The 26,891-nt window shown below is 40.9% G+C and overlaps 2 protein-coding genes across 2 annotated transcripts; both read right to left on the reverse strand.

Moving 5' to 3' along the window:
• Positions 1–570: 570 nt before the first annotated feature.
• Positions 571–3,476, reverse strand: LOC115261320 (glutamate receptor ionotropic, NMDA 1-like). Its single transcript, XM_062857407.1, has 6 exons — positions 2,871–3,476; positions 2,681–2,816; positions 2,515–2,623; positions 1,959–2,457; positions 1,612–1,905; positions 571–1,547 (listed from the first exon to the last, which is right to left on the reverse strand). The coding sequence occupies exons 1-6, from the start codon at positions 3,474–3,476 to the stop codon at positions 1,314–1,316; spliced, it is 1,878 nt and encodes a 625-aa protein (XP_062713391.1). The 3' UTR covers positions 571–1,313.
• Positions 3,477–15,822: 12,346 nt separating this feature from the next.
• Positions 15,823–26,295, reverse strand: LOC109415510 (uncharacterized). Its single transcript, XM_062857408.1, has 13 exons — positions 26,229–26,295; positions 25,573–26,156; positions 25,380–25,515; positions 25,210–25,318; positions 24,661–25,159; positions 24,314–24,607; positions 23,984–24,254; positions 17,844–18,481; positions 17,654–17,789; positions 17,488–17,596; positions 16,932–17,430; positions 16,585–16,878; positions 15,823–16,520 (listed from the first exon to the last, which is right to left on the reverse strand). The coding sequence occupies exons 2-13, from the start codon at positions 26,128–26,130 to the stop codon at positions 16,287–16,289; spliced, it is 3,777 nt and encodes a 1,258-aa protein (XP_062713392.1). The 5' UTR covers positions 26,131–26,156; positions 26,229–26,295; the 3' UTR covers positions 15,823–16,286.
• Positions 26,296–26,891: the final 596 nt, after the last annotated feature.

Below are 26,891 nucleotides of genomic sequence, written 5' to 3' on the forward strand. Positions count from 1 at the left end.
ATTTCTCGCAATTTTGCTGAGACTGAAATACATGCTTTGTGGCATGATAATCTTCCCGGGATTCCTGCAAGAATTACTAGAAGAATTACTTCGGGATTTTCTTCAATAATGTAACAAGCCTTACATGCATGGAAAAATATGTTATAAGTAGCAGCAGAATATAAAGAATTGATTAAAAACAACATTATTGATAATATTTCTCCAACGAAAAGATCCTGGATCAACCGGTAATCGAAGTCAGACAGTTTCAACAAGGCCTAGCAGAATAAAAAAAGGAACTAGTTAAAAAAGTGGGAGTGCTAGAGGAAAATAAGATAAATTTTTGATATGGACAGACGTGTCTGTAGTAAGCTGTACTGTTATCTGTCAGTCACTTCTCTATTCTGTTTTGAGTCGCTTGGAGTTATCTTGTATCTGGATCAGAATATAACGATAGTTTAAAAATTGTGCTAAAATAAAACTTATTAGATTTTGAGGGTCCGCTGTGATTTTATTTTGAACTACACCATATACATCTATTTCATTCTGGAAATCATGTTTATTTTACTAAAACGTGACTAGTGACAACACATTTATTAGAAGATTTGTGAAGATTTGAGACACCTTAGGCTCTAACATTATAAACAACTTGGCCACATGCTTCGATCCTCTTTGGAGCCACCATTCATTTTGTTTTTCTTTTTTTCGCGTTGCACCTTTAAGTACTACTTCGGGAGGAAACGCTTCACTTCGTTACAATTCTTGGGTAGTTTGGGTTATCGCTGTCAAAGGAACGACCCAGTTACCTTCCTCTATTTATTTATTTATGTGGTACCCAGTACTAACGAACTTTCTACCCTCAATACATGCTTTGTGGTTTCTTTTATCCCAGCACCGTTTAGGCAAGTAGGTAAGTGAGTACGTGGTACGTTATCCTTACCATGCTTCATGTCGAACCGGCCGAAATGCAAGCGTTCTAAGAAATGATTGAGCAGCCTTCTCCGGTAAGAGCTTCAATCGTACCAGGGATAGATAAAAGGGGTTAGCTTCTGCAAACCTGAGGGTTAATTCTCCAGACTGATCGTCATCCAAGCACCTGCAAGGAGTTCAAAGCAAAACTGTTGCACTAAAAATAAAAATGGCAGCCCTAAACCGACTTTATGAAGTGGTATTATTCATTATTATTTTTTCATCTGCATGAATCTGTATTGTACACCCTACAAAATCTGTTAATATATAGTTATGGTTCTAGAAATATTCTAGAAATATTATAAAGTTGCAGAATAACTATCACGTTGCTTTGGATTGCCAAAAAAGGTACACAGTGAAGCATTTCAGCCTTCCCGTTTAGTCTGCTTCCTTCTATTCGATAAGTTTGTTTTACGAGTTTGAGAAATCTCCCAAAGGAACATTATTGAGGCGAGTCCAAGACCAACGGCCAGAATCATGTACGCTCCTAGAAAGTGCAAAACGGTTAGTTTCATCATGTGTCCTTTTGATCTCGACCCCGCGGATCGGGCATTCAAAATGGTGGTTTGAATCGATCCATTCAGATATTTGTTGGAAGCCTGTAAGACGAAGTATAAATTTCTGATGAAACATTCTTACGAACAGTTTATATTGATGTCCTACTTGTAGCTCCCAGTAGTACTGTATGCCAGACTGCTTAACAAGCATGATGAAATCGTTAAGCTTCTGTCGGAATGGACAAGTTTTTGTGACTATAGCTGCTGCGCTCGCCCAGTAAAGATCGTCCTTGAGCAGCTGTAGCATATTCGACGCCTCACTATCTACAAAATCCTCCGGAACGAAATGATTATACTCGGTCCTTTCACCTACGAAACCCATATCGTGCAGTTTGGTGTGTTTGGTGATGAATTCTTCATCCACTACTCGATAGGTGGACACCAAGCGTTTCATGTAAGGCTGGAATATTGGATTGTAGTCTTGTTGTGAATGCAAACCAGGCAAAGTCTTACCTGCGGTGCTGTCATGATAGGGATCAACCAAGGTAGAGCCGTTGCTCCCCATCGCATTCCAGTGTCGGCCAAATCCCGCACCGTATCGATGGACTTCTCGTGCTGTGGTATGGTCATTACCCCTGCCAGGCCTCCGTTGTAAGCACTACCAATCATGAAACCGGCGAACATCAGCGAGATAAACAGTAAGGTGCAGGACAGCAGGTCGCTTCGTATCGTAGAGCTTTGCTCCACGTACAAACTGATCATCGTCATCGTCGAGTCGCTGAAGGTTACCGGTTGCTCGTTGGGATCCAATATCCGGAAGCGTACCTTTTCTATCGACCATACGGTTAAAACCCCAACGCAGAAAGCTACGATTACAGCTAACCATAGAGAGGGACTGAAACATAGGAATGGTGTCCGCCAGGGTGGCTGTATAAGCGGCTTCGGAACAAGAACCGTGACTCCAGAACGACTCAGCGGATGTGTGTACGTGGCGAATTTGAATATGTTAGACCTGTGAAAGACGAAACAACACATGAATGTTTGTTGGTATTGGCTTGAAGATTCTTACAAATAGTAGATGGCGGATACTGCGATGTCTGCTCGGCGCTCTACTACCATTCCCATGATGCCATTTCCGGTGCGGTTGTCAAACACTTCACCCCACAGATATTCTTCGTCTACAGAAATGGAGAGAATCTTGGACTTATTTTTTAAGGTTACAAAAATGAACTTACCCAATGAAACTTCGATGGAGCAATTATACTTGCGACAGAACTCTACGATCAAAGTTACTTCGGTTCCGTCAAGAAATAGAAACACGTTTTTTTCTTTGAAAGATGCATGGTAACGTGCATTGGCTTTTTCATCCACCTACAAGTACGCTCAAGTTTGTGATTGTTCTACAACATTGTTAGGACAACTCACAGTTTCTTCATAGTACGAATATGGGGGATACATAAGTGTGCATAGATGAACAGGAACATTATTCATATTTTGGTACGTATCTGGTATATAGTCTGGTCCTTCTATTTGCTCAAAACTGAAGTTTACTGTACTCCTTGTCCCGTCGTTGAAAATCTTACTGCTGTAGAGATCTACAGACTCGGTGGAATGATTTGGGACCACAATCACCACGTTGACGAGCTCCAGTAAAGTTGGATGTGTGAATTTCTTCAAATGTATCTCATCTTCAGATTCCATCATGACCAGCAGTTGCTTTTCCGAAGACCGTTGATCTGAGTTGTCATGGACGGGAACAAACGCATCCAGGAAAGGAGTCATCGCTTGTTCGGTCACAACGAATGCTTGACATCCACCGTCAACGGCATCTTGAAATCTACGGTTGAAGCTGGAATCGATCGAAATGACCACAACCGGGACAGGCATGTTGATCTGGATGTCGTCGGATGGAGTCGTGAAAACACATACTGCAAAGTAACTCGAAAGATAGCGTAGAACCAGGTAGTTCACATACGCTGTGAGCGAAGCGTTCAGAACTGTAGTGGAATTGTCCCCCGTAAGAAGCTCCATTGCTGAGTGAATGGAGCACGCGTTTTCGACTCCATATTAATAGATGGAAGAAGCGACGGAGTAAAATTCCTGTGAATAGAAGAGGTAACATGTAAATTTGTTTGTTACTGAGAAAGGTTTATAGGGTTACTGTTTTCGAAGAAGTAGGTATATAGCCTTCTACAAATGGCTTAGGAAGAATTATTATAGTTATCCTTCATTTCGACTAAACTGAAGGAGTTTAAAGAAAACGACAGATGAATACATGTAACTGGTTAAGTCTTCGGAGTACTGGTTGCAGTTTATGATCATGCAGCGGTAAAGTTATACAGAATCATAAATAATCAGCACCTTCACATAAACATATAATTTGGTATTGATTAAAGCATTTCATCACGTAGCGAGTGTTCTTAAAAAAAATCGGTTGGTTTTTCTCATCGAATATAGGTATTTAGGCTGACACAAAAATAATCGGGTTAGATTACGTCTTATTATTTTTCCTGTCAATATTGATGATTGTTGCAAATCATTAGATATGACACAAGCATCAAAGCGGTTTTGCTTACCGCAAGAATGATTCTTTGAAGTGTTTCGATGTCATATTGTAATATTAATTGTGAGCATAGAAATCCTTCTCGAATGAAGGATTCGAAGACATACCGTACTAAGTTGCATGAGTTAAGAAGTTTGACAATGTGTAAAAACATGTTAAAATATATGGGAATATAAAACATGGAACAAGCTCACCAAATTGTATCATATAGTTAGTAAAGATGGTTCCTTAACGTCCTTTAGGTTTTCATTTCATTGAGTTCTCACAGCGTGGAGTCCCGAACACTTATGCAATGGTGTTGGTGTTAATATAACGTGTACGTACGTACACACAACAGCACAAAAAGCAAAAAAACACTATTCTCTCGTCTCTGTTGATTTTACAGCAAAAAAAAGTAGCTTGTAAATATCGAACAAAATTTCATACGAATGAGCGATAAAATCAGTACGATGCGAGAGAGATTTCAACAGCGTATGGCTGCAACCCATGGGGCACATAATACCCAATCTTTACAAAGTACAATGCTTGTGTTACTGGTGTAACACCAGTATGGCGGAATGAATTATCCGGTGAAATAGCATCGATTCCGTGGAAACGAGGAACATGACACAATTAACTCGTCTGTTCACGCCGAACCCTAGTTCACTAAAACCACAAGCCAGACATATTTATCTCGCGTGTTCTACATTCAAAAAATAATTACACCACACAACACACAATGCCATTACACGCCACAAAGCTAGTATAGGTACAGTATAATCGTGAAAAATTCTTATTTTCCTAACTTAATACTTGTTGCACCTAACCACTGCTATTGTTCCATTGCACGACATTAACCTCAGTTCAGCTCACAAATTCGAACTACCATCAGGTGGTGTAGAACCAGCCGAATTACCGTCGGAATCACGAAAAACGCGAGTTTGAAAAAAAAATCGTGACTGGAACAATAAAAATAAATCAATAAATAAAATTATAACTGAGACAAAACCTGCATCTCAGCTGTGAGCATTTCCACAGTTATTAACCGAGAGCTTAATACTTATAAAGATTCTTCCAGGGATTTCTCTAGACATTCCTCCTGGTATATATTCAAAGAACATTTTTCAGGATTCCTCCAAGAATTCCTTATGGGATTTCACAAGAGAATACTTACTCTAGTAATACCTACTAGTCTTTAGAAAAATCACTAGAAGTATCACCAGAGGCATTCCTGAAAGTATCCCAGCAAGAATGTCAACAGAAATCTACAGAGGTTTCTCTGAAGGTATCACAGTAAAACTTTCTGGAGGAGTCCCAGCAGGCATTCCTGAAAGAATCACAGTAGAAATCGCTTGTTGGATCCCAACTGGAGCTCCTGGAGGAATTTCATGGGATTTTTTTTTAGATATCCCAGGACAAAATCTGTGTAGTAATTCCTCGTGGAAACACCAAAGCAACTTCTGGAAGAATCGTAGAAAGATTGCCTTGAATCACCTCAAAAGTTTTCGTAAGAACCTCAGGTGAAATTATAAGAAGAAACCCTATATGATTTCCGAGAGGTATTACAGTAAAAAAAATCTGGATAAGTCGTGGGAGGGATTGTTGGAAAAAGTATTGGTTTGAGGGATCCAGCTGGAACTCCTTCAGGAAGCCCAATACGAGCTCCTGGAGGAATCCCATGGGAAATTTATGGGGGAATCTTTGAATAAAATTTCTTGGATAAAAATACCTGGAGGAATCTCCGGAGGAACTTCAGGAAGAATCTTAGGAAAAGTCTCTGAAAGAATTCTTAGAAGGATTCCGGGATTTATCATTGTATAAATCTCGGCAGAAGTTTTAGGAGGAATTGCTGAAGGAAACTATGCTGGGCTTTCTAAAGAAACCCCATCAAGAATTCCTGGAGGAATCCAAAGAAAAATTCCTAGAAAAAATATATGGATGTCTAGAGAAGTCCCTAGAAGAACCGGTAGAGGTATTCTGGAGGAACTCATAGATAACGCCCTGAAGAATTTCCAGGAGGAAATGCTGAATAAATCTCACGGATATTTCCCGGAAATAATTCAGCCAGGATGCCAGGATAAAATTCTATAGGAATCACAAGAAGAACCATAGGTACCATAGTCTAAATTTCTGAGAGGGGAATTGTTGGAAGAACCGCAGGAGAAGTTGGTTGGCGAATCTTTGGAGGAAGGACAAGAGGAATTTCTGCAGGTGTTTCATGAGGACTTTCTGGAAAATCTTTACGAAAAATCTTTGGAGGAATTCCTGGATGATTCCTTGGAAAAATCCCTGAAATAACAACCGAAAAAATTACAACAAGAATTCCAGGAGGGTTGCCTGACAGGATCCCAGCAAAAAAGCCAAGAGAAAGCTCTAGAAGAATCCCTAGCAGTATTTTTGAAGTTTCACAGTTAGAATTTCTGGAGGAGTCCTAGCAAGAATAGCTGTAAGAACCGCAGGAAGAGTTGTTCGACGAATTCCAGCTGTAATTCCTGGAGGAAGGTCATGAGGACCTCCTGGAGGAATCCCATAAGACATTAGTGAAGGAATCCCGCGATAAAGTCTCTAAATGAATTCCTAGAGGAATCACCGGAGAAACTTTGCAGAATGTTCAAAATATTGCCTTGAATAATCCCAGCAAACATATCTGAATAAATCCCACAAGAATTTCTAGAGAAATTCCTAGAAGAACTCCTGAAGGTACTAATGAAAACAAGAACATTTGGAGGAGTCCTAGGAGGATTTGTTGGCAGAACCACAGTTGTAATTGCTTAAAAGATCCCAGCTGGAATTCCTGAATAAAATCTCTGAAGACGTTCCTGGAACAATCACCAGAAGAACTCCTGGAAAAGCTTAGATTTTATCTCAGGATTCTCCCACAGTTTTATATTTTCATGGGAATCCTTCAGGAGCTCCTCTTGGTTTTCCCGAAGGAGTTCCAGCTGGATTCGTCAAAGCGATTCCTGTTGTGGTTCTTCCAGCAATATCTTCCATGACTCATCCAGAAATTCTTACTGTAATACCTAATTCTTCTAGGGTTTCTTCTTGTAATTTATCCTGGGGTTCTTTCAAAAACTCTTAGGATGATTCAATCATCAAGAGTTTTCTTTCTACGATTCTTCCAGAAGGTATTTCCTCGAGAAATTACTCCACAAACTTTATCCTGGGATTTCTCCGAAAATTTCCCATGGAATTCCTTCTGGAGCTACAGCTGGGATTCAACAAGCGATTCCTACTGTGATTCTTTCTGTGACTATGAATGATGATTCTATGACTCCTCCAGAAAGTTTTACTGTGATGCCTGCAGAAATCCCTCTTGACATACTTGCTGTGTTTCTGTCGAGTAGTCTTCCTAGGATACTTCCAGAAATGCCTTCTAGTGATTTTTCTGAAGACTAGTAGCACAGACAAACAGACGTAACTCTTAGAGGAAATTCGTCAACAACTTTTGCCTGATGTCTTTCAAATGAGCACACTGCCACCTGTTGGTAGAACCACGCGAGACACTGTTGGCCATGATGAATTTCGATTTTACGTTTATCTATCACGCACACTACTGCACAAATCGCATGTAATTTTCGTTTTCATCATTCAGCAACGTGTACACTGGCAAACGTCAAAGCGATCGAACACTAGCGCCTCTGGTGGAAGGATCGCGGAAATCAAACGACATTCGAATTGATCGTCAAATTGCATGTGCCAAGCCGTTTTTAAGAGTGTTACGTCTGTTTGTCTGTGCTAGTAGGTATTCCTAGAGAAATCTCTTGTGAAATCCCATAAGGAATGCTTAGAGGAATCCTGAAAGATGTTCTTTAAATATATACCAGAAGGAATCTAGAGAAATCCCTGGAAAAATCCTTAGAAGTATTTTAGAGAAATCCATGAAAGAATCCCTGAAAGAATTGCAGGCAATCAATTCTTGGAGGTAGGCCAAAACGAGTTCTTGGAGGAGTCCCATGAAGAGAAATTCCAGGCCAAAATCTCTGACGGAATTCCTGGAAGAATCGCCTGAGAAACTTCTGGAAGAATTACAGGAAGATTGTCTTGAATAATCTCTTCAAGAATTCCTGAAAAAAAAACAATATAAATCAAGAGAGAAATCCCTCGAAGAATTGCGGGAGGTATCATAGTAGGAATTTCTAGAATAATCCTAGGAGGGATTTCTGAAGGAATCTCTGAAAAAAATGTCTAGTGAAACTTCAGGGGTGCCTGGAAAATCCCAAGAGAAGCATATTGAAGAAATATCGGGAGGAATCCATAAAGGAATACCTAGAAAATTCACAGGAAGAATCGATAGAGGTATTCCTTGAAAAAAAAAAAAAACATGGAGAAGTCCTTGAAGAAATCCCAGGAGGAAGTATTTTGGATAACACAAAAGCAGCTCAGAATGATGTATCTTGAAAAACCACGAAATTCGACGTGTCACATGATGCTGTTTCGTTCACATTCCCGGTGTCATTTTCATGAGCACACTGCCACCTGTTGGTAAAACCGCGCGCGACACTGTCGATCATGATGGATTTCGATTGGACGTTTTGCTGACACGCACACTACTACACAAATTTCCTGTTATTTTCGTTTGCAGCATTCAGCAACGTGTACACTGACAAACGTCAAAGCGATCGAACACTAGCGCATCTGGTGGAACGATCGCGCAAATCAAATGAAATTTGAATTGATCGTTAAATGCATGTGATTCATTACTTCCGATAGCTTTCCGATAGCTGACAGTATTAGGTATTCAGAGTTTGCTCTGATTGAATTTAGCTTACCTTTAATATTTTATGAGTCAGAAAGAATACTGACAACCAGGGCTTTAACCGTTAGCAAGAGCTTTCATTGAACGCATAACTAATGTTTGCATCTTCCATTACTAGCATTTGTGTGTAGCTGTATTGTAAAATGACTTCATCAAATGTCTGGTTCAATGGTAATATGTACAGAGCCGTAGCGTGGTACCATGGCGCCCTCGGCAAGCATCCAGATTAACGTCCTACAACTATTAGACAACGTTGAAAAAGGGCATTCAATTTTTTCCAAGGTTTCTCTATAACTTGGATTTTGGTGGTTCGAAGTGTTTTACATTCGTATATTTTTTTAGGAATTTCAGTGGAAGTCACCCACATGTTTTTTAAAATTTATTTCTCTTATACGGTTGTATGTACGACCACATTTTGGATTTCAAGAATATCATTGAGACCACAATAATTGGAATTTACATTTCAGATTCCTAACATAAATAATGCATATTTTGTTTCATAAAGTTTAACAGTTTTTTTTTCTTTTCTTTTTTATTCTACTGTATTTTGTTTTTAAAAATACTTAATTGAGTTTTAGGGGTGGAGTTTTCAGGAATCGGTTTTTGCAGATTTTTTCATTAACTTTGCCAAAGGTTTCTTCAGAAGTTTAATCAAAATATTTCCCAGAAGATCTATAAGAAGATTTACTGTAATGATTAGACGCACCATGGGCATGGAGGAATACCAGGAGGAATTCCTGAAGAAAACTCTATTTGAGTTTTCGTTAAAATCTCTCGAAAACTTCCTGCTAGAATTACTGAATGATAATATACAGGAATCTTTGGAGGAATTCTTGCAGGAAAATCCGGAGGAAAACCTGTTAATACCCGGAAGACATTTCAGCAAGAATTTTTAGTGGAATTTATGGAGAATTCTCGCAGGGATTCCTGGAGCAGTTCTTAAAAAAGTATGAGTGTGGAAAACCGTTGGAATAATTTCTGAAAAAAGAATGTTTGAAGGAATACCTGAAAAGGTTTCTTAAGTTATCTCTGGAGGATTTTCTAAAACAAAATCCCTAAAAGGTTTGATGAAGGTTTCTAATACAATACCTGGAGACATTTCTGAAACTTTTGCAATTTAAGATTTTCTGGAGGAATTTATAAGGGAAACCATTAGACGATGTGAGCGATTTCTCATTTCTAAATGAATCTATGGACAATTTTCGGAAGGTAACTTTGGTCGAATTTCTTTAATAATCTAAAGAAGATTTCATAAAAAAATACCTGGAAGAATTTCTGAAGGAGTTCTCAGAGGCATTTATGAAGGAATCTCTTGAAGGATTTCTGAATAGAATCTCTGCTGGATTGTTCATAGGAATCTAAGGAGAAGTTACTGAGGAAATCTATTCAAGGGTTTCTGATTAATCCTCAAAGATATGTTTGCACGTGTCGTTATAAGAATTTCTGAAGGAAACTATGGAAAGAATTTCAGGATTAACGCAGTAAAATATTTGTGAAACATAATTATTGAAAAATAAAAGTATCAACCCCTAGAATAATTAATAAAGGAATCTGTGGTGGAAGCATACAAGAAACTTTAATTGATTGATTTATCTTTATTTGAGAGACTTTCAGAGAAACTTTAAGAGGAATGTCCAGAAGATTGTTTTTAATTTTTTTAAATTAATGAAGAAGCTTTTTTGCAAGAATTTCTGGAGGAATTCGTTGAGAATTTTCCAAAGTCTTTGCAAAAGAAATCCAGCAAGAAATTCAAAAGAATTATCTAGTGATATTTATGAAGAATTCTTGAAATACTTAATTTATTTTGAGGATGTAAAAAAAAAAAACTCACTGATTTTTTTGGTCAATGGAACTTGAGTGGTTTCTGCTAGATTTACAAGCCCAAATAAATATTATCGAGAAATAACAATTGTATGAACTGAAGGCATCACCTGAATGTTTCCATTAAAAAAAAAAATAACAACACTGTAAAATATTTGAATTAATGCGACAAATGTCTTCGGAAGTAACCTCTAGACATTCCCCAGTGTGAATGTTTAGGATTTTTTTGGAAGAAATTTTCACTAGAATTTCGAAAGCATATTGATTTTGTTTTGCTCATTGAAAAAAAAAAAGTTTCTCAAAATAAAATAGTAAATTGATTCCCAGATAACATCATGGAAAATATTCAAAATAAACTAGGAAAATCTGAGTTTTTTGGGGAAACGGCATTTGCACATGAATAATCTAAGATACTTTGAAACAGTGAAATTTGAAGAAAACAGTCATCATTTCTTATAGCTTTAGTTAAGCCTTTTCGGCGTCCCTCTGATCCTGGCACCCTTGACGGGGGCCAATCTGGCCAACTGCACGCTACGGCTCTGAATATGTACACACAAAGAAAGGCCTATAAAAACAGTGGAACTGAATTTACCATGATGTCTATCTCTATACTAGCTTCGTATAAGGATGAAGCATACGAGTATAATGTTAGACACGCAATTGAAAGATAAATATGTAATCGATTTGGGCATATGTATCTAACCTACCCGCATTTAAGTTTATTTGCACATTGTTGTTTTCGATTTTTGTTGCCAGTGTAGTAAAGGAGATTTTACTGTTGCTGTTTTTATTTGGCCATGATGTAAGAAACCACTGAAATTACACCTGGCTTCCAAAGTACTTCGTAATTTTGAAAAAGAGTTTCTCGTGGACTTTTATCATTAAAAAAATAAATTGGAGCACATAGCCTTTGGACATAACCTCCCTTCACTTCTTCGAGTCTGACTTTCGCACATCCAGAAAAACTTAAGCCACATAACCCTCATCCTCTCCGAAGCCACCATCAGGAGCACATCCAGACAAACTTACCCATATCCGTCCAGCGGCCTATTCTCCAAACGACCAGCGACCTTCTTCTTATTCATCATCTTCTTATTATTTTTCGTTATAGCTTTACGTTCCCACTGGAACTGGGACTGTCTCTCTTCAGCTTAGTGCTCTTCAAGTACTCCCACAGTTATTAATTTAACGGCTTTCTTTGCCTGCCATTGCATGAGTTTGTATATTGTGAGGCAAGCGCAATGGTACAATATGCTCAGGGAGTCGGGAAATTTTTCCCGGCCAGAACGGGAACAAACCCGCCGTCTCCGGATTGGTGGTCCATAGCGTTAACCTCGAGGCCAACTGGAGACCCCAGTCATATGTAAGGGTCAGTACTTTTTAAGTGAATATCTGGAGAGTTCCACAATATGTCAGCATTCTGCCTCCGTAGAAGTTGTTTAGAAGATCCATACTTTGTACATTGCGAAAATTACCATCGGAAATGGCTCACTAGTTGGCTTAAACGTTGCTTCGAAGATTATAAACGGCCGCGGTCATGAGATTTTTAGACAAAACTTGTTACAAATTTGTTTTGAAATATATAACAGCACTTGTTATTTTTTTTATAGTTTAGCATATTTAGTATAACAAATTTTGATATAATCTTGTTATGATTATATCTCAACTTGTTGTACTTTTATATTGAATGGAAACGAGTTTTGTTAGAATTTCTGTTATTTCAACTACTAACGGTACAAGTGTTTATAACAACCGTTGTTACAAAAATCATTGGAACAAAATAACACAACCTGTATTTATTTTGTTCAAGTGTATATGAGCTATCTTAGAATTTCATCATCGATTCCTTCCTTAGGTTTTCCTTAGGATTTCCTTAGGTTTTCCTCCCGGAAGTTCTTCCTCGTTCTATCATGTATTGTTTCCTAGATTCCATCAGAGGCTTCTCCACAACTTTTCAGGGGTATTTTCTCAGGATTCCTTTAAGGATTACTTGTGGTATTCCTTCCAAGATTCATTCATTGGTACTTCCCGGGATTTCCACAACGATTTTAACGGATTTCCTTCAGGCATTACTTACTGAATTCATTCAGGGTTTTTTTTTATCAAGAACTCTTCCCGGGATTTCTTCAGAGATTTCTCCCGGGATTCTATCCCACATTCCTTCAATGATTCCTTGAGACTGTTTTATGAATTTGTTCTGGCATTTTTTCCGGGATTGATTACGTGATTTCCTCTAAGATTCCTTTAATGATTTCATCATTGATTTTCACTAGGTTTTCTCTAGGGGTTTCTCCTGGGATTCCTTGAGGAATTTCTCCTGGGATTCCTTGAGGAATTTCTCCTGGGATTCTTTCAGGGATTCGGTTAGAAATTCTATCCGCAAGGCGTCCGTTGATTGCTCCCGGGATTTCATTAGGAAATCCTCCCGAAATTCCTTCTAGGAATTCTTACGAAATTTTTTTTAATTATATTTTTCGGCGTTCCGTCAAGGACTCATCACTGGATCCATTCAGAACTTTTTTTACATACAGAATTCTCACCTGTATTCCTTTTCTTATTCTCGGGATTACATCCGAAATTCCTTTAATGATTTCTACTGAATTTCATTTAGAGCTTTTTCCTGATTGATTTCTCCGGATATATTTTAAAGAATTTCTTCTGTCATTTTTTACTTTAGCGATTTCCCTCGGGAATTATTTCGTGATTCGTTTCCGTTTTAATTTTTTTCCGAAATCCTTTCATTGATTCATCTCGGGATTCTATTAGAAATTCTTCTCAGAATTCCTTCAGGGAATTCCATCGAGATTTCTTCAGGGATATTTTCCGGCATTCTAACAGGGATTCATCCCGGGATTCTTTCTAAAATTTCTCCCGGGATTCCTTAAGAGATTCCATTTGGGATTCCTTCCAGAATTTATGTACAGATTATTCTCGAGATTGTATCGGGGATTTCTCCTGGATGCTTCCTAGATTTTTTCATGGGATTCCTTTAGGCATTTCTTTCAAAGCAAGGGTCGAAACGTCGGATGAAATAGTTTCACCCCGCTTATAATTTATCCGGACCGAAAAAGCCAACCATAGAGGGATAACTCTTTTTTCAGAAATTTATTTCGAGATTCTATTATAGATTCTTCCCGGGATTTCTTTATTGAATTTTACCATGTTTCCTTTGGAAATGCATTTAGGATTTGTTCATAGATTCTTCTCGGAACTCCCTTAGACTGAGATTTATTCAGGGATGCTTTCTGAATTCTTTTCATTGATTTCTATTCCGGAATTCTTTTGGGATTCTGCCTGGATCATCTAAGGAATTTATTCAGATATTTAATGATTTTCTTACCTATTGATTCTTCCCGGGCTTCATTTAGAAATTTATCTCGATATTCATTTGAAATTCTCCTCCAGATTTTTTTTTAATGATTTCAGGGATTGCTACCAGCATTCCTCTCGAGATTTCTCCTGGGATTCCTGCAGTAATTTCGTTCAGAAATTTCTCTAGGGCCGTTTAAAGGATCCCTCCAGAATATTCAAAGAGACACCTTATGATATTTTTTCAGGGATAAGTCCAAGATTCTTTTCAGGATTCCTTCCGATATTCCTGTAGAGATTTATTTAGTGATTGCTCCTGGGCTTCCATCATAGATTCCTTCAGGGATTTTTTCCGGGCTTCCCTCAAGGATTTCTCTCGAAATTTCTTTACCGAATTTTACCAGGTTTTCGTTAGATTTATTCATGAATTTTCACGGGGATTCCTTTTATGATTTCTCCAAGGATTTCTAGTAAGATTTCTTTATTGGTTTCTTCAACGATCACATCTGGATACTTTTATTTAGGCATTTACTCAGACATTTCGTGATTCCTCTTTGTTTGTTTTAGGAACTTATTCAGGTATTCCTTCGAGATTACTCCCGAGATTCTTTAAATAATTCCTTTAGGGCTACTTTCATGCATTCCTTCCAGGACTCCTGCTGGGATGTCTCCTCGATTCCCAGAGATCCCTCCTGTGATTTTTTTTTTCAAATATTAAAAGGGACTCCATTTGATAATCTTTTAGGGGTAAGCCCAAGATTATTTTCAGAAATTATTGAGGGATTTTGCTAGGCTTTCTTCATGGATATCTTCTGGGGATCCGTGGTGGATTTCTTCTGGAATTATTTCAGGAATTTCTTCCAGAATTCTTCCATTGAATCCTCCCGGGGTTTCTTCATTGGTTCTTCTCAGTATTCCTTTCGAGATTTTACCAGGGACTCATTCAAGGACTCGCCTAGGTATTCCATCTGAGATCCTTCAGAAAGTCTTTCCGGAATTCTTTTAATACTTTCTCCAGGAATCCTTTCCAGATTCTCACAGGGATTTCTCAAGGATTCCCGCCTTGGCTCTTGGTTAAAATAACATAATTGTGGCTCCTGTACAACCAAAAACTTGTGCTGTCGATACTCTTTTGTGACATGTGTGCTGCTTGGGTTGGGCTTTAGCGTATTAAACAACTTGACCATAGGCCTTGATCCTCTTTAGAGCCACCATCCAGTTTTTTTTTTTATTCGTGTTACACCTTTAAGTACTACTTTGGGAGGAAACCAAGGGGACCGCAACCTATTTTTTCACTATGGAGTTTGACAGGTTGGATTGTGTCTCCTTACTTGGAGCATAAATTTATGCTCCAGCCAAAATATTCACCAATACAGTCGTGAAATTTGAATGTTTACTTTTTTACGAGGGGTATCGGTGCAAAACGCTCACATCACATTAGATCTCATAAGGGGCTGTCCATTTATTACGTAAGGGTTTATGGAGGAGGGGGGGTTTGAGAAATCTTACGCGCCATACAAAAATATTTGGGTTCTCATACAAAAAATCTTACAAGGGGGGGTGGGGGTGTTGAAAAGTCGTAAAATTTCCCTTACGTAATTAATGGACAGCCCCTAAAAGTTTTGATCATGATCAATTTGAGAGTGCCGATGTTTAGATAAAGTTCCTATAGAGAATGATAATTGTTTGTGAAAAGTCACACAATTCCTCTTTTTGTAAACTTTGTTCGCCGAAGTGCGTTTTCCTTATTTTCTCCCGCTGCTGTATTGAGTGAATGTTGGTACTAGTGTGCTCTGGTTGCGCATGATAAGCGGCAACAAAATCAGATCACCGTAGCACCCCCGTGGAGGAAACGCTTCACTTCGTTGCAATTCTTATGTAATCTGGGTTATTGCTGTCTAAACAACGTCCCGGTTACCTTCCTCTATTTATTTATTTATTCCGATTAAAGCCTTAGGTTTTGCCTAACAATGCCCAGAAAAGTTAGCCTCCAACAATTTGTAGTTAGCCTCCAAAAACCATAGAGCAGCAAATTATTTTGGAGACTAAAGGGAGGCAAACTACAAACCGCTTAGAAAAAAATAGATTAGCTTCTGCAAACCTGAGGGTCGATCCTCCAGGTTAGAACGGCTGATCGCCATCCGAGTACCTGCAAGGAGTTAAAAGGAAAACTTTTGCACTAAAAATAATCCGATTTTTTTGCCTACGGGCTTTAATCAATCAGAATGACAATCCATTCTATTTATTCTATCATACATTGCATGTTATATAAATGAATAAATATGCATTGTATATACCGTATAAAAATAAGTTAAAATATTTTTAAGCTATACTTGCAGAAATATTATCAAGATGCAGAATAACTATCACGTTGCTTTGGATAGCCTAAAAAGGTACACAGTGAAGCATTTCAGCCTTCCCGTTTAGTCTGCTTCCTTCTGGTCGATAAGTTTGTTTTGCGAGTTTGAGAAATCTCCCAAAGGAATACTATTGATGCGAGTCCAAGACCAACAGCCAGAATCATGTACGCTCCTACAAAGTGCAAAACGGTAAGCTTCATCATGTGCCCTTTTGATCTCGACCCGGCGGATCGGGCATTCAAAATGGTGGTTTGAATTGATCCATTCAGGTATTTGTGGGATGCCTGTAAGACGAAGTATAAATTTCTTAGGAAAGATTCTTTCGAACAGTTTTTATTGATGTCCTACCTGTAATTCCCAGTAGTATTGTATGCCCGACTGCTTAATAAGCATTATGAAATCGTTTAGCTTCTGTCGGAATGGACATGTTTTTGTAACGACAGCTGCTTCGCTCGACCAGTAAAGATCGTCCTTCAGCAGTTGCAACATAGTCGACGCCTCATGATCCACAAAATCCTCCGGAACGAAATGATCATACTCGGTCCTTTCACCAATGAAGCCCATATCGTGCATCTTGGTGTGTTTGATGATGAATTCTTTATCCACCACTCGATAGGTGGACATCAGACGTTTCACGTAAGGCTGGAATATTGAATTGTAGTCTTGTTGTGTATGCAAACCAGGCAAAGTCTTACCTGCGATGCTGTCATGATAGGGAGCAACCAAGCCAGAACCGTTTGTCCCCATCGCATTCCAGAGTCGGCCAAATCCCGCACCGTATCGATGGACTTCTCGTGCTGCGGGATGGTCATGACCCCTGCCAGTCCTCCGTTGTAAGTATTGCTAATCATGAAGCCGGCGAAAATCAGCGAGATAAACAGTAAAGTGCAGGACATCAGGTCGGTTCGTATCGTAGAGCTTTGCTCCACGTAAAATCTGATCATCGTCATAGTCGAGTCGCTGAAGGTTACCGGTTGCTCGTTGGGATCCAATATCCGGAAGCGTACCTTTTCTATTGACCATACGGTCAAGACTCCAACGCAGAAAGCTACGATTACAGCTAACCATACAGAGGGACTGAAACATAGGAATGGTGTCCGCCAGGGTGGCTGTATAAGCGGCTTCGGAACAAGAACCGTAACTCCAGAACGACTCAGCGGATGTGTGTACGTGGCGAATTTGTATGTGTTAAGTCTGTGAAAGATGAAACAACACATGAATGTTTGTTGGTATTGTTTTGTAGATTCTTACAAAAAGAAGATGGCGGATACTGCAATGTCTGCTCGGCGCTCTACTATCATTCCCATGATGCCATTTCCGGTGCGGTTGTCAAACACTTCACCCCACAGATGTTCTTCGTCTACAGAAATGGAGAGAAACTTGGACGTATTTTTTAAGGTTACGAAAATGATCTTACCCAATGAAACTTCGATGGAGCAGTTGTACTTGCGACAGAACTCTACGATCAAAGTTACTTCGGTTCCTTCAAGAAATAGAGGCACGTTTTTTTCGCTAAAAGATGCATGGTAACGCGCATTGGCTTTTTCATCCACCTATAAGTACGGTCAAGTTTGTGATTGTTCTACGACATTGTAAGGACAACTCACAGTTTCTTCATAGTACGAAAATGGGGGATACATAAGAGTACATAGATGAACAGGAACATCATTCATATTTTGGAACGCATCTGGCATATAGTCTGGTCCTTCTATTTGCTCAAAACTGAAGTTCACTGTACTCCTTGTCCCGTCGTTGAAAATCTTACTACTGTAGAGATCTACAGACTCGGTGGAATGGTTTGGGACCACAATCACCACGTTGGTGAACTCCAGAAAACTCCGGTGTGTTATGAATTTCTTCGAATGTAACTCATCTTCAGATTCCATCACGACCAGCAGTCGCTTTTCCGAAGACCGTTGATCTGAGTTGTCATGGACGGGAACAAACGCATCCAGGAAAGGAGTCATCGCTTGTTCAGTCACAACGAATGCTTGACATCCACCGTCAACGGCATCTTGAAATCTACGGTTGAAGCTGGAATCGATCGAAATGACCACAACCGGGACAGGTATGTTGATCTGGATGTCGTCGGATGGATTCGTGAAAACACATACTGCAAAGTAACTCGAAAGATAGCGTAGAACCAGGTAGTTCACATACGCTGTGAGCGAAGCGTTCAGAACTGTAGTGGAATTGTCCCCCGTAAGAAGCTCCATTGCTGAGTGAATGGAGCACGCGTTTGCGACTCCATATTAATGGACTGGAGAAGCGACGGAGTGCAATTCCTATGAATAGAAAAGGCAACATGTAAATTTGTTTGTTACTGAGAAAGGTTGATGGGGTTACTGTTTTCGGAGAAGTAGGTAGGGTGACGAAGGGTATTATCGGCAGGTTTGTTCTCTTCGTCATGGGGGGTTTTTGTGGGCCGAATCGCCTGAAATTTGGGCATAAAACTCAGCTTGGTTGGGAAGGATTTGAGGCCAATTCTGAGACCAACAGGTTTCAAAAAACCTCCCATGACGAAGAGAACAAAACTGCCGAGAATACGTAAGTTCCCCTATATAGCCTTTTACAAGAGGCTTATGAAGAATGATTTAAGTTGTCCTACAATTCGACTAAACTGAAGGAGATTTAAGAAAACGACCTAACAATACACGTTTCTAAAGTATTCGGAGTTCTGGTTCCGATTTATGGGCTTCGTGGCCGAGCGGTTAGCGGCGTCAGTCGTTTAGGTGTCTCATAAGCCTCGGAGTGTGGGTTCGATTCCCGCTCCAGTCGGGGAAAACTTTTCGTCAAACGAAAAATTCTCCACTGGGCCACTGGGTGTTATATGTGTTGTCCGTTGTCAAATGTTAGTATTGTTCAGTCTGTAGAGGCCGCAAGGTCGAAGACGGTGTAATTGTCTTTAAAAGTTCAAAAGATGAATCATCAACACTTTCACATAAACATATAATTTGGTAGTGATAAGTATTCCACCACGTAGAGAGACGCGACCCCTTGAGCACATAATACACAACATATACAAAGTACAATACTTGAAATACTGGTGTAATAACAGTATTACAGAATGAATCATCCGGTGAAATAGTTTCGAATCCGTGAAATCGAGTAAAATGACAATTAACGCGTCTGTTCACGCCGAACCCTACTTCACTAAAACTGCAAGCCAGACCCACATTTTTTCCTCGCGTGTCCTACATTTAATAAATAATCACACAATTTTACACAGAATGCATCACACGCCACAAATTTAGCATACAGTACAATCGTGAATAATCCTTATGTTCCTACCTTATTACTTGTTACACCTAATCAATACTTAGCCATCATTGCACGACGTTAACCTCAGCTAACAAACACGAACTACCATCAGGTGGCGTAGAACAGGGTCTCCAGTTAGTCTAGTGGTTAAGGCTATGGATCGCCACCCCGGAAATGGCGGATTAGATGCCCGTTCCGGTCGGGAAAATTTTCTCGAACCCCGGGCATAGTGTATCGTTGTGCTTGCCTCACAATATACAAGATTCAAGCAATGGCAGGCAAAGAGCCCTTCAATTAATAACTGGTGGAAGTGCTCAGAGCACTAAGTTGAAGCGAGGCAGGCCCAAGACCCAGTGGGGACGTACAGCCATTAAGAAGAAGAAGTCCCAGTCCCAGCTCTCTGGGACAAATCCTACATCTTAGCCTGGTGTCCTATGAGGATTTCCACAGTATATTATTAAGAAATAAGAAAAAATATGTATAAGTATAATGTACTAGTCTACATCGGTTGACGAAATGAAATAAATAAATAAATAAAGTGACTAAACCAAGACTCCCGGATAACTAGCTCAGTAGCATGAGACCCCTAGAGCTGGATCTACAGGGTCGGCATGCTACTGGGTAATTCGGATGGGGTACGCGGAACAACGGGTGCAGAAACTATGGTATTTCTTTGGGCTATGACAGAGTGTGTGTGACTTTTTTGGCTCGATCGACGGGCCACGGACGAGATCGTATTGGCCACGCCGAGAAGGGTCCTCTTTGGTGATTAGGGCCGTTAGCCCGAGGAGCTCTCTCACGGTTGGTGAGTGTGACCAGAGAGCCTGGTCTTTTACTGTTAGGCGTAGACCGGGGAACCGAACTAGGCCGAATCGTGTGGATGGTGAGGGGCGATTCCGTGACAGTACCAAAATGGTAGTTCAAAAGGTCCTGTTGGAATGATCCGGAATAAAGGCACTGGTATCACAGAGACCATTTAATGTGGCATACCTGAATGAACTTGGGCTGGACTCAAGCACTATAATCGTTCACTGAACTTCTTACAAAAAGCCACTTTGAAATAAAACTCACTTGTGTCTCACACGAATGCCGAAATGAAAGTGATCATGGCGATCAGCTCAAGTTTTAAAATGCCCTCCAGTCCATGCCTTCCCATTGTTCCTTAACCGCTACTCCATGTTTCCTATCCTTGGTAGCAGCACCACCCATTGTGCTACCGGTTTATCTGATTTTACTGCCACAGTTGATTTTCGCCCGCCACCCATTTTTACCATAGTTAATTCAAATTACATTTAACATTTACCTTACAACATATTCATACTACCTAATACAGTTAACAATTTTAGTCTAACGCTAACCACTTCTGTTTATTCCAAACACTTAACAAACAAACATTACAGTTTCCTCAACAATACGCACAAATTAAAAATAATATTGGGATAATAGTAGCTGAACGGTTACACTGTATTGCAAAATGACTTCATCAAATGTCTGGTTTTATGGTAATGTGCACACAAGGAAAGGCTTGTAAAAACAATCGCACTGAATTTATCATAATGTCTAAATATGTCTATGCTGTAGCTTTGTATGATGATAAAGCAAACGAGTGTAATGTTGTGAGTATAATACAAAACAAAAATAAATAATCGATTTGAGCAAATCTTGTCACCCTCATTTTAGTTTCTCTATATACATTTTTTTTCATTTTTTGCAACCAGTGTAAGAGATTAATGTTTTTATCTCTAACCTCGATTTTACTAGATGTTCGAATATTATAGTTTGCTTACCTAAGCGTTATTCTCTGTACTGCTGTGACACGTGAGGCCATTTTACTAATTGATTACGATGGTTCGTGATATACTTTTGTTCAATATTTCTTGGCTTTGCATTTCTATTGTGCAAACATACGATGGTTGCTCGCCGCGTGACGTGAAAATCTTTGTCGGCGACATGAACGCGCAGGTAGGAAGGGAGGAAAGGTACAGACCGGTAATCGGGCGAAACATCCTGCACGCCGTATCGAATGATAACGGCCACCGATGCGTAAACTTTGCAGCCACCCGTGGTGTGGTAGTCCGAAGCACCTTCTTCCCCCGCAAAGATATCCACAAAGCCACCTGGAGATCACCCGACCATCAAACAGAAAACCAAATCGACCACGTTCTAATCGACGGTAAATTCTTCTCGGATATAACTAATGTTCGCACATACCGCAGTGCAGTGCGAATATAGACTCGGATCGCTACTTAGTCGCTGTATGCATGCGCTCAAAACTTTCGACAGTATCACCACGCGTCGAAGTCGAACGCCGCGGCTCAACATCGAGCAGCTGCGTTACGTAGAAGTGGCTCAAGACTACACGCAGCAGTTAGCAGTGGCCTTACCAACGGAAGAGCAGCTTGGCGCAGCTACACTTGAAGATGGCAGGAGGCACATCCGATCCGCCATAGGTAGTACCTCGGCTACAGCACTTGGCTTCGCGACTCCGAATCACAGAAACGATTGGTACGACGGCGAATGTGAACAGTTGAAAAACGAGAAGAATGCAGCATGGGCGAGAGTGCTGCAACACCGTTTGAGAGCGAATGAGGCACGTTACAGACAGGCGCGGAACAGGCAGAGCTCAGTCTTCCGGATGAAGAAGCGCCATCAGGAAGAACGAGATCGCGAAGGACACACGAAAGTTTTACGAGAAGCTGAACCGCTCGCGCAGAGGCTTTGTGCCACAAGCCGACATGTGCCGAGATAATCACGGGAATATTCTCACGAGCGAGCGTGAGGTGGTCGAGAGGTGGCGGCAGCATTACGATGAGCACCTCAATGGCGACGTTGCAAGTACCGAAGGTGGCGTGGTAACAGATCTAGGAGTATGTGCACAGGACGAAAGACTTCCGGCCTCTGACCTCCAAGAGATTGAAGAGGAGGTTGGCCGGTTGAAACAACAAAGCCGCTGGAGCAGATCAACTGCCAAGCGAACTTCTAAAATATGGTGAAGAAGCACTGGTGAGAGCACTATACTGGGCCATTACCAAGATTTGGGAGGAGGAAGTTTTACCGGAGGAATGGATGGAAGGTATCGTGTGTCCCATCTACAAAGAGGGCGACAAGTTGGATTGCGGGAACTACCACGCGATCACACTACTGAGCGCTGCCTACAAGGTGCTCTCCCAAATTTTATGCAGCCGTCTATCACCGATTGCAAGAGAGTTCGTGGGGCACTATCAGGCTGGATTCATGGGTGAACGCGCTACAACGGATCAGATGTTCGCCATCCGCCAGGTGTTGCAGAAATGCCGCGAATATAACGTGCCCACACATCACTTGTTCATCGATTTCAAATCGGCGTATGATACAATCGATCGAGAACAGCTATGGCAGATTATGCACGAATACGGATTCCCGGATAAACTGATACGATTGATCAAGGCAACGATGAATCGAGTGATGTGCGTAGTTCGAGTATCAGGGACACTCTCGAGTGCCTTCGAATCTCGCAGACGGTTACGGCAAGGTGATGGTCTTTCGTGCTTGCTGGTCAACATTGCTTTAGAGGGTGTGATAAGGAGAGCGGGGATAAACACGAGTGGAACAATTTTCACGAAGTCCGTTCAGCTGCTTGGTTTCGCTGATGATATTGATATTATTGCTCGTAAATTTGTGACGATGGCGGAAACGTACATCCGACTAAAGAGTGAAGCCAGGCGAATCGGATTAGTCATTAATGTGTCAAAGACAAAGTACATGATGGCAAAGGGCTCCAGGGAGGAATCGACGCGCCCGCCACCCCGAATTTATATCGACGGTGATGAAATCGAGGCGGTTGAAGAATTCGTGTACTTGGGCTCACTGGTGACCGCCGACAACGACACCAGCAGAGAAATTCAGAGGCGCATTGTGGCAGGAAATTGTTCTTACTTTGGACTTCGCAAAACTCTACGATCGAATAAAGTTCGCCGTAACACGAAGTTAACTATCTACAACACGCTGATCAAACCGGTCGTTCTCTATGGGCACGAAACATGGACTCTACATGCAGAGAACTAATACGCCCTTGAATTTTCGAACGGAAGGTGTTGCGTACCATCTACGGCGGAGTGCATATTTAAGACGGGACTTGGAGAAGGCGAATGAACCACGAGCTGCATCAGCTGCTGAGAGAACCAATCATCGTCCATACCACGAAAATCGGGAGGCTACGGTGGGTGGGTCACGTCATCAGGATGTCGGATAGCAACCCGACTAAAATGGTTCTCGAGAGTCATCCGATCGGTACAAGAAGACGTGGAGCGCAGCAAGCTAGGTCGGTCGACCAAGTGGAGGACGATCTGCGGACCCTACGCAGAGTGCGGAACTGGAGACAAACAGCCATGGACCGAGTGGAATGGAGGCGGCTACTATATACAGCAGAGGCCACCCCGGCCTTAGCCTGATCGGTAAGGTAAGTAGGTCCGGAAACTTATCACAGTGTTTTACGTAAACTTGTTTTATTCACTGAATGCTTCGTTCACGACGGATTTACTCAAATTGTACAGCTTTTGTTTCAATTGGCGAGCTTTCCGGTGTATCGCCTGCGTCAACCGAACACGGAAAATCTCCAGCAGGAAAGTCAACGTTGCCATGCCAAGTCCGGCCCCCAGAATCATGTACGCGCCCAAAAAGTGCGAAATCGTCAGTCGGACAACGTTGTCACCGGATCCGACGGATCTAGCATTCAGAATGTTCAACTGAATCGTTCCGTGTAGATAGTTGTTTGAGGCCTGGAATTTGAGGGACGGTTATTAGTTAAACTCCAGTTTTAGGAATGTGCGCAGCTCACCTGAAGTTCCCAGTAGTTTTGTATACCGGATTGTTTGACCTGCATGATAAGGTCGTTGAACTTTTGCTTGAAAGGGCATGTTTTGGTGATGATTGCAGCAACGCTTTCCCAGTAGAGGTCGTCTTTCAGCAGTTGAAGCATGGTCGATGCTTCACTGTCGACAAAATCCGCCGGAACAAAATGCTGGAACTCGGTACGTTCTCCGGCAAATCCCATATCGTGGGTTTTGGAATGCTTTGCCATGAAGTCATCACTAATAACTCGGTATGACTTTACCAGCTTTTTCATGTACGGCTAGGTACGAGATCATTGTTAACTTTATTCGAATCTATATTAAGTAGCGTTACCTGTGGTGCTGACATAATAGAGAATATCCACGACAGGGCGGTGGCTCCCCACATAATCCCAGTCTCAGCCAAATCCATGGTAGTATCAATAGGTTTCTCGTATTGTGGAATGGTCATGATACCTGCCAAGCCTCCACCGTAGGTGTTACCAACCATGAAGCCAGCAAACAACAAAGAGGTGAACAGCAGGACACATGAAATCATATCGGTTCTCATACGAGCACTTTGTTCCATGTAGAAACCGATCATTGTTAACAGTGCATCGCTAATCGTAACCGGTAGTTCCTTGGGTTGCAGTACTTTGAAGCGTATTTTCTCTATCAACCATACGGCTAAAACGCCAACACATAAGGCTACAAAGACTGCTAACCACAGAGATGACGAGAATGAAAGGAACGGTGTTCTCCAAGGTGGTAGAATACGAGGCTTTGGAACAAGAACCGTTATACCAGAACGACTTATCGGTTGTGTGTAGGTGGCAAATTTGTACGGTTGTCGCCTGTAAATGAGAATATGGTGAAAGAAACTTACGGGGTGCAAAGATCTTACCAGTAGTAGATGGCTGCCACGGCAATGTCAGCTCGACGCTCAACCACAGAGCCCAAGAGTCCATTCCCGGTATGGTTGTCGTACACCTCTCCCCACAGGAATATTTCGTCTGCCGGAATCGATTGAGTTTAATTTCATGGTAATTATTGTAACAACGTAGCAGAACTTACCAAATGACGCCTCTACGCTGCAGTTGTACTTGCGGCAGAATTCTACGAGCAGTATCACCTCAGTCCCATCCAAATACAATGGAATGTCTTCTTTCTTGAAGGACGTATGATAACGAGCGTTAGCTCTCTCCGGAATCTACAAGAAAATCTTCACCTTGGCAAAATGTTCTCAACAATAGTGTAACCTGCCAACCGTTTCCTCATAGTACGCATACGGTGGATACATAAGCGTGCACAGATGGATCGGAACACCATTCATGTTACTAAATTTATCCGGATAGCAATCCAGCCCTTCGATGGGTTCAATCTCCACCACGACAGTGCTTCTCGTACCATCGTTGAAAAACTTTGTAGAGTACACATCAACGGAATCTTCGGAGTAGTTTGGAACCAACAGGGCAGTGCTCGGCAGCTCCAGTGTATTTGGATGTTTGATGAATGCATTCACAAATTCCAAATCGTACATATCCAAAAGTACCAAAAGCCTCTTGTTAGAAGATCTCTGATCCGAGTTGTCATGAATTTCGACGAACGCATCCATGAATGTCATCAACGCCCGTTCGGATACGATAAACGCTTGACAGCCCTCATCTACGGCAGTTTGAAAAGTCTCATTGAAGGTAGAATCCACAGTAATCACGGCCGTTGGAATCGGTACGTTGATCAGGACGTAATCAAGTGAAGTTTTGATCACACACACGGTGTGGAATTCCGTGAAGTAGTTTAATGCGATTATGTTCACAACGGACATTAACGAGGCTGTGGAACTGTTTATCGCTAGAAGATCCATTGTTGAAAGGTAAGATATTGTCGAAAGGAATGCATATCTATGGTTTCTATATGACGCACTTTTAATCAAACTGCATTGCTGGTGACAGGCCCCCGTGACCCTGGAAGATGTGTTCGCCTTTCTGAGTTTACTGGTTTGTGATTCGAAGTTAATTGATGTGATTAAAACTCTGTTGTATTTTTTATTGAGATCATTAAGGAAATGCGAGTGCTCTGTTGCATGCATAATTAGTGATAACCTTGGGTATTGATTTTGTCGGTGCCTATGCGATATTAATAGAAGGGTCAGATATTTCTGTTATCATTGCATACAATTACACGCATTAATTCACATCGAAGAAAAGTATTTAGTTTTACTTTTTTTATGAATGCATTTTGGATAAAATTTATAAAATCGAATAATTAAGAAGTACTTGAAAAAGGTCTCGAGATATTACAGCATTACAATTTACAATTGAAATAATTAGATTATAATGATGTGACTTCCTTATGTCGTAGTTTTTTTTATATAGAATGAGAAAATCTGCTGATCAGATACCCAAGAGGTGGTTCTCGGGTTATGTCGGGAACGACCCATTAAAAACTTTATCTCTCTCTTCCTTATCTTCGCGGTACGCCCGTTAGGGGATGCCTGGAGAAAGAGGGGGGGACTGTACATGAGTACTCTCTATTGGTAAGCGTTCCTCCAGGTACTGCCTTAAGTTGTCCTCTCTCCCCTGAAAG

This window comes from Aedes albopictus, chromosome 3 (assembly GCF_035046485.1).
Source record: "Aedes albopictus strain Foshan chromosome 3, AalbF5, whole genome shotgun sequence".
NCBI lineage: Eukaryota > Metazoa > Arthropoda > Insecta > Diptera > Culicidae > Aedes > Aedes albopictus.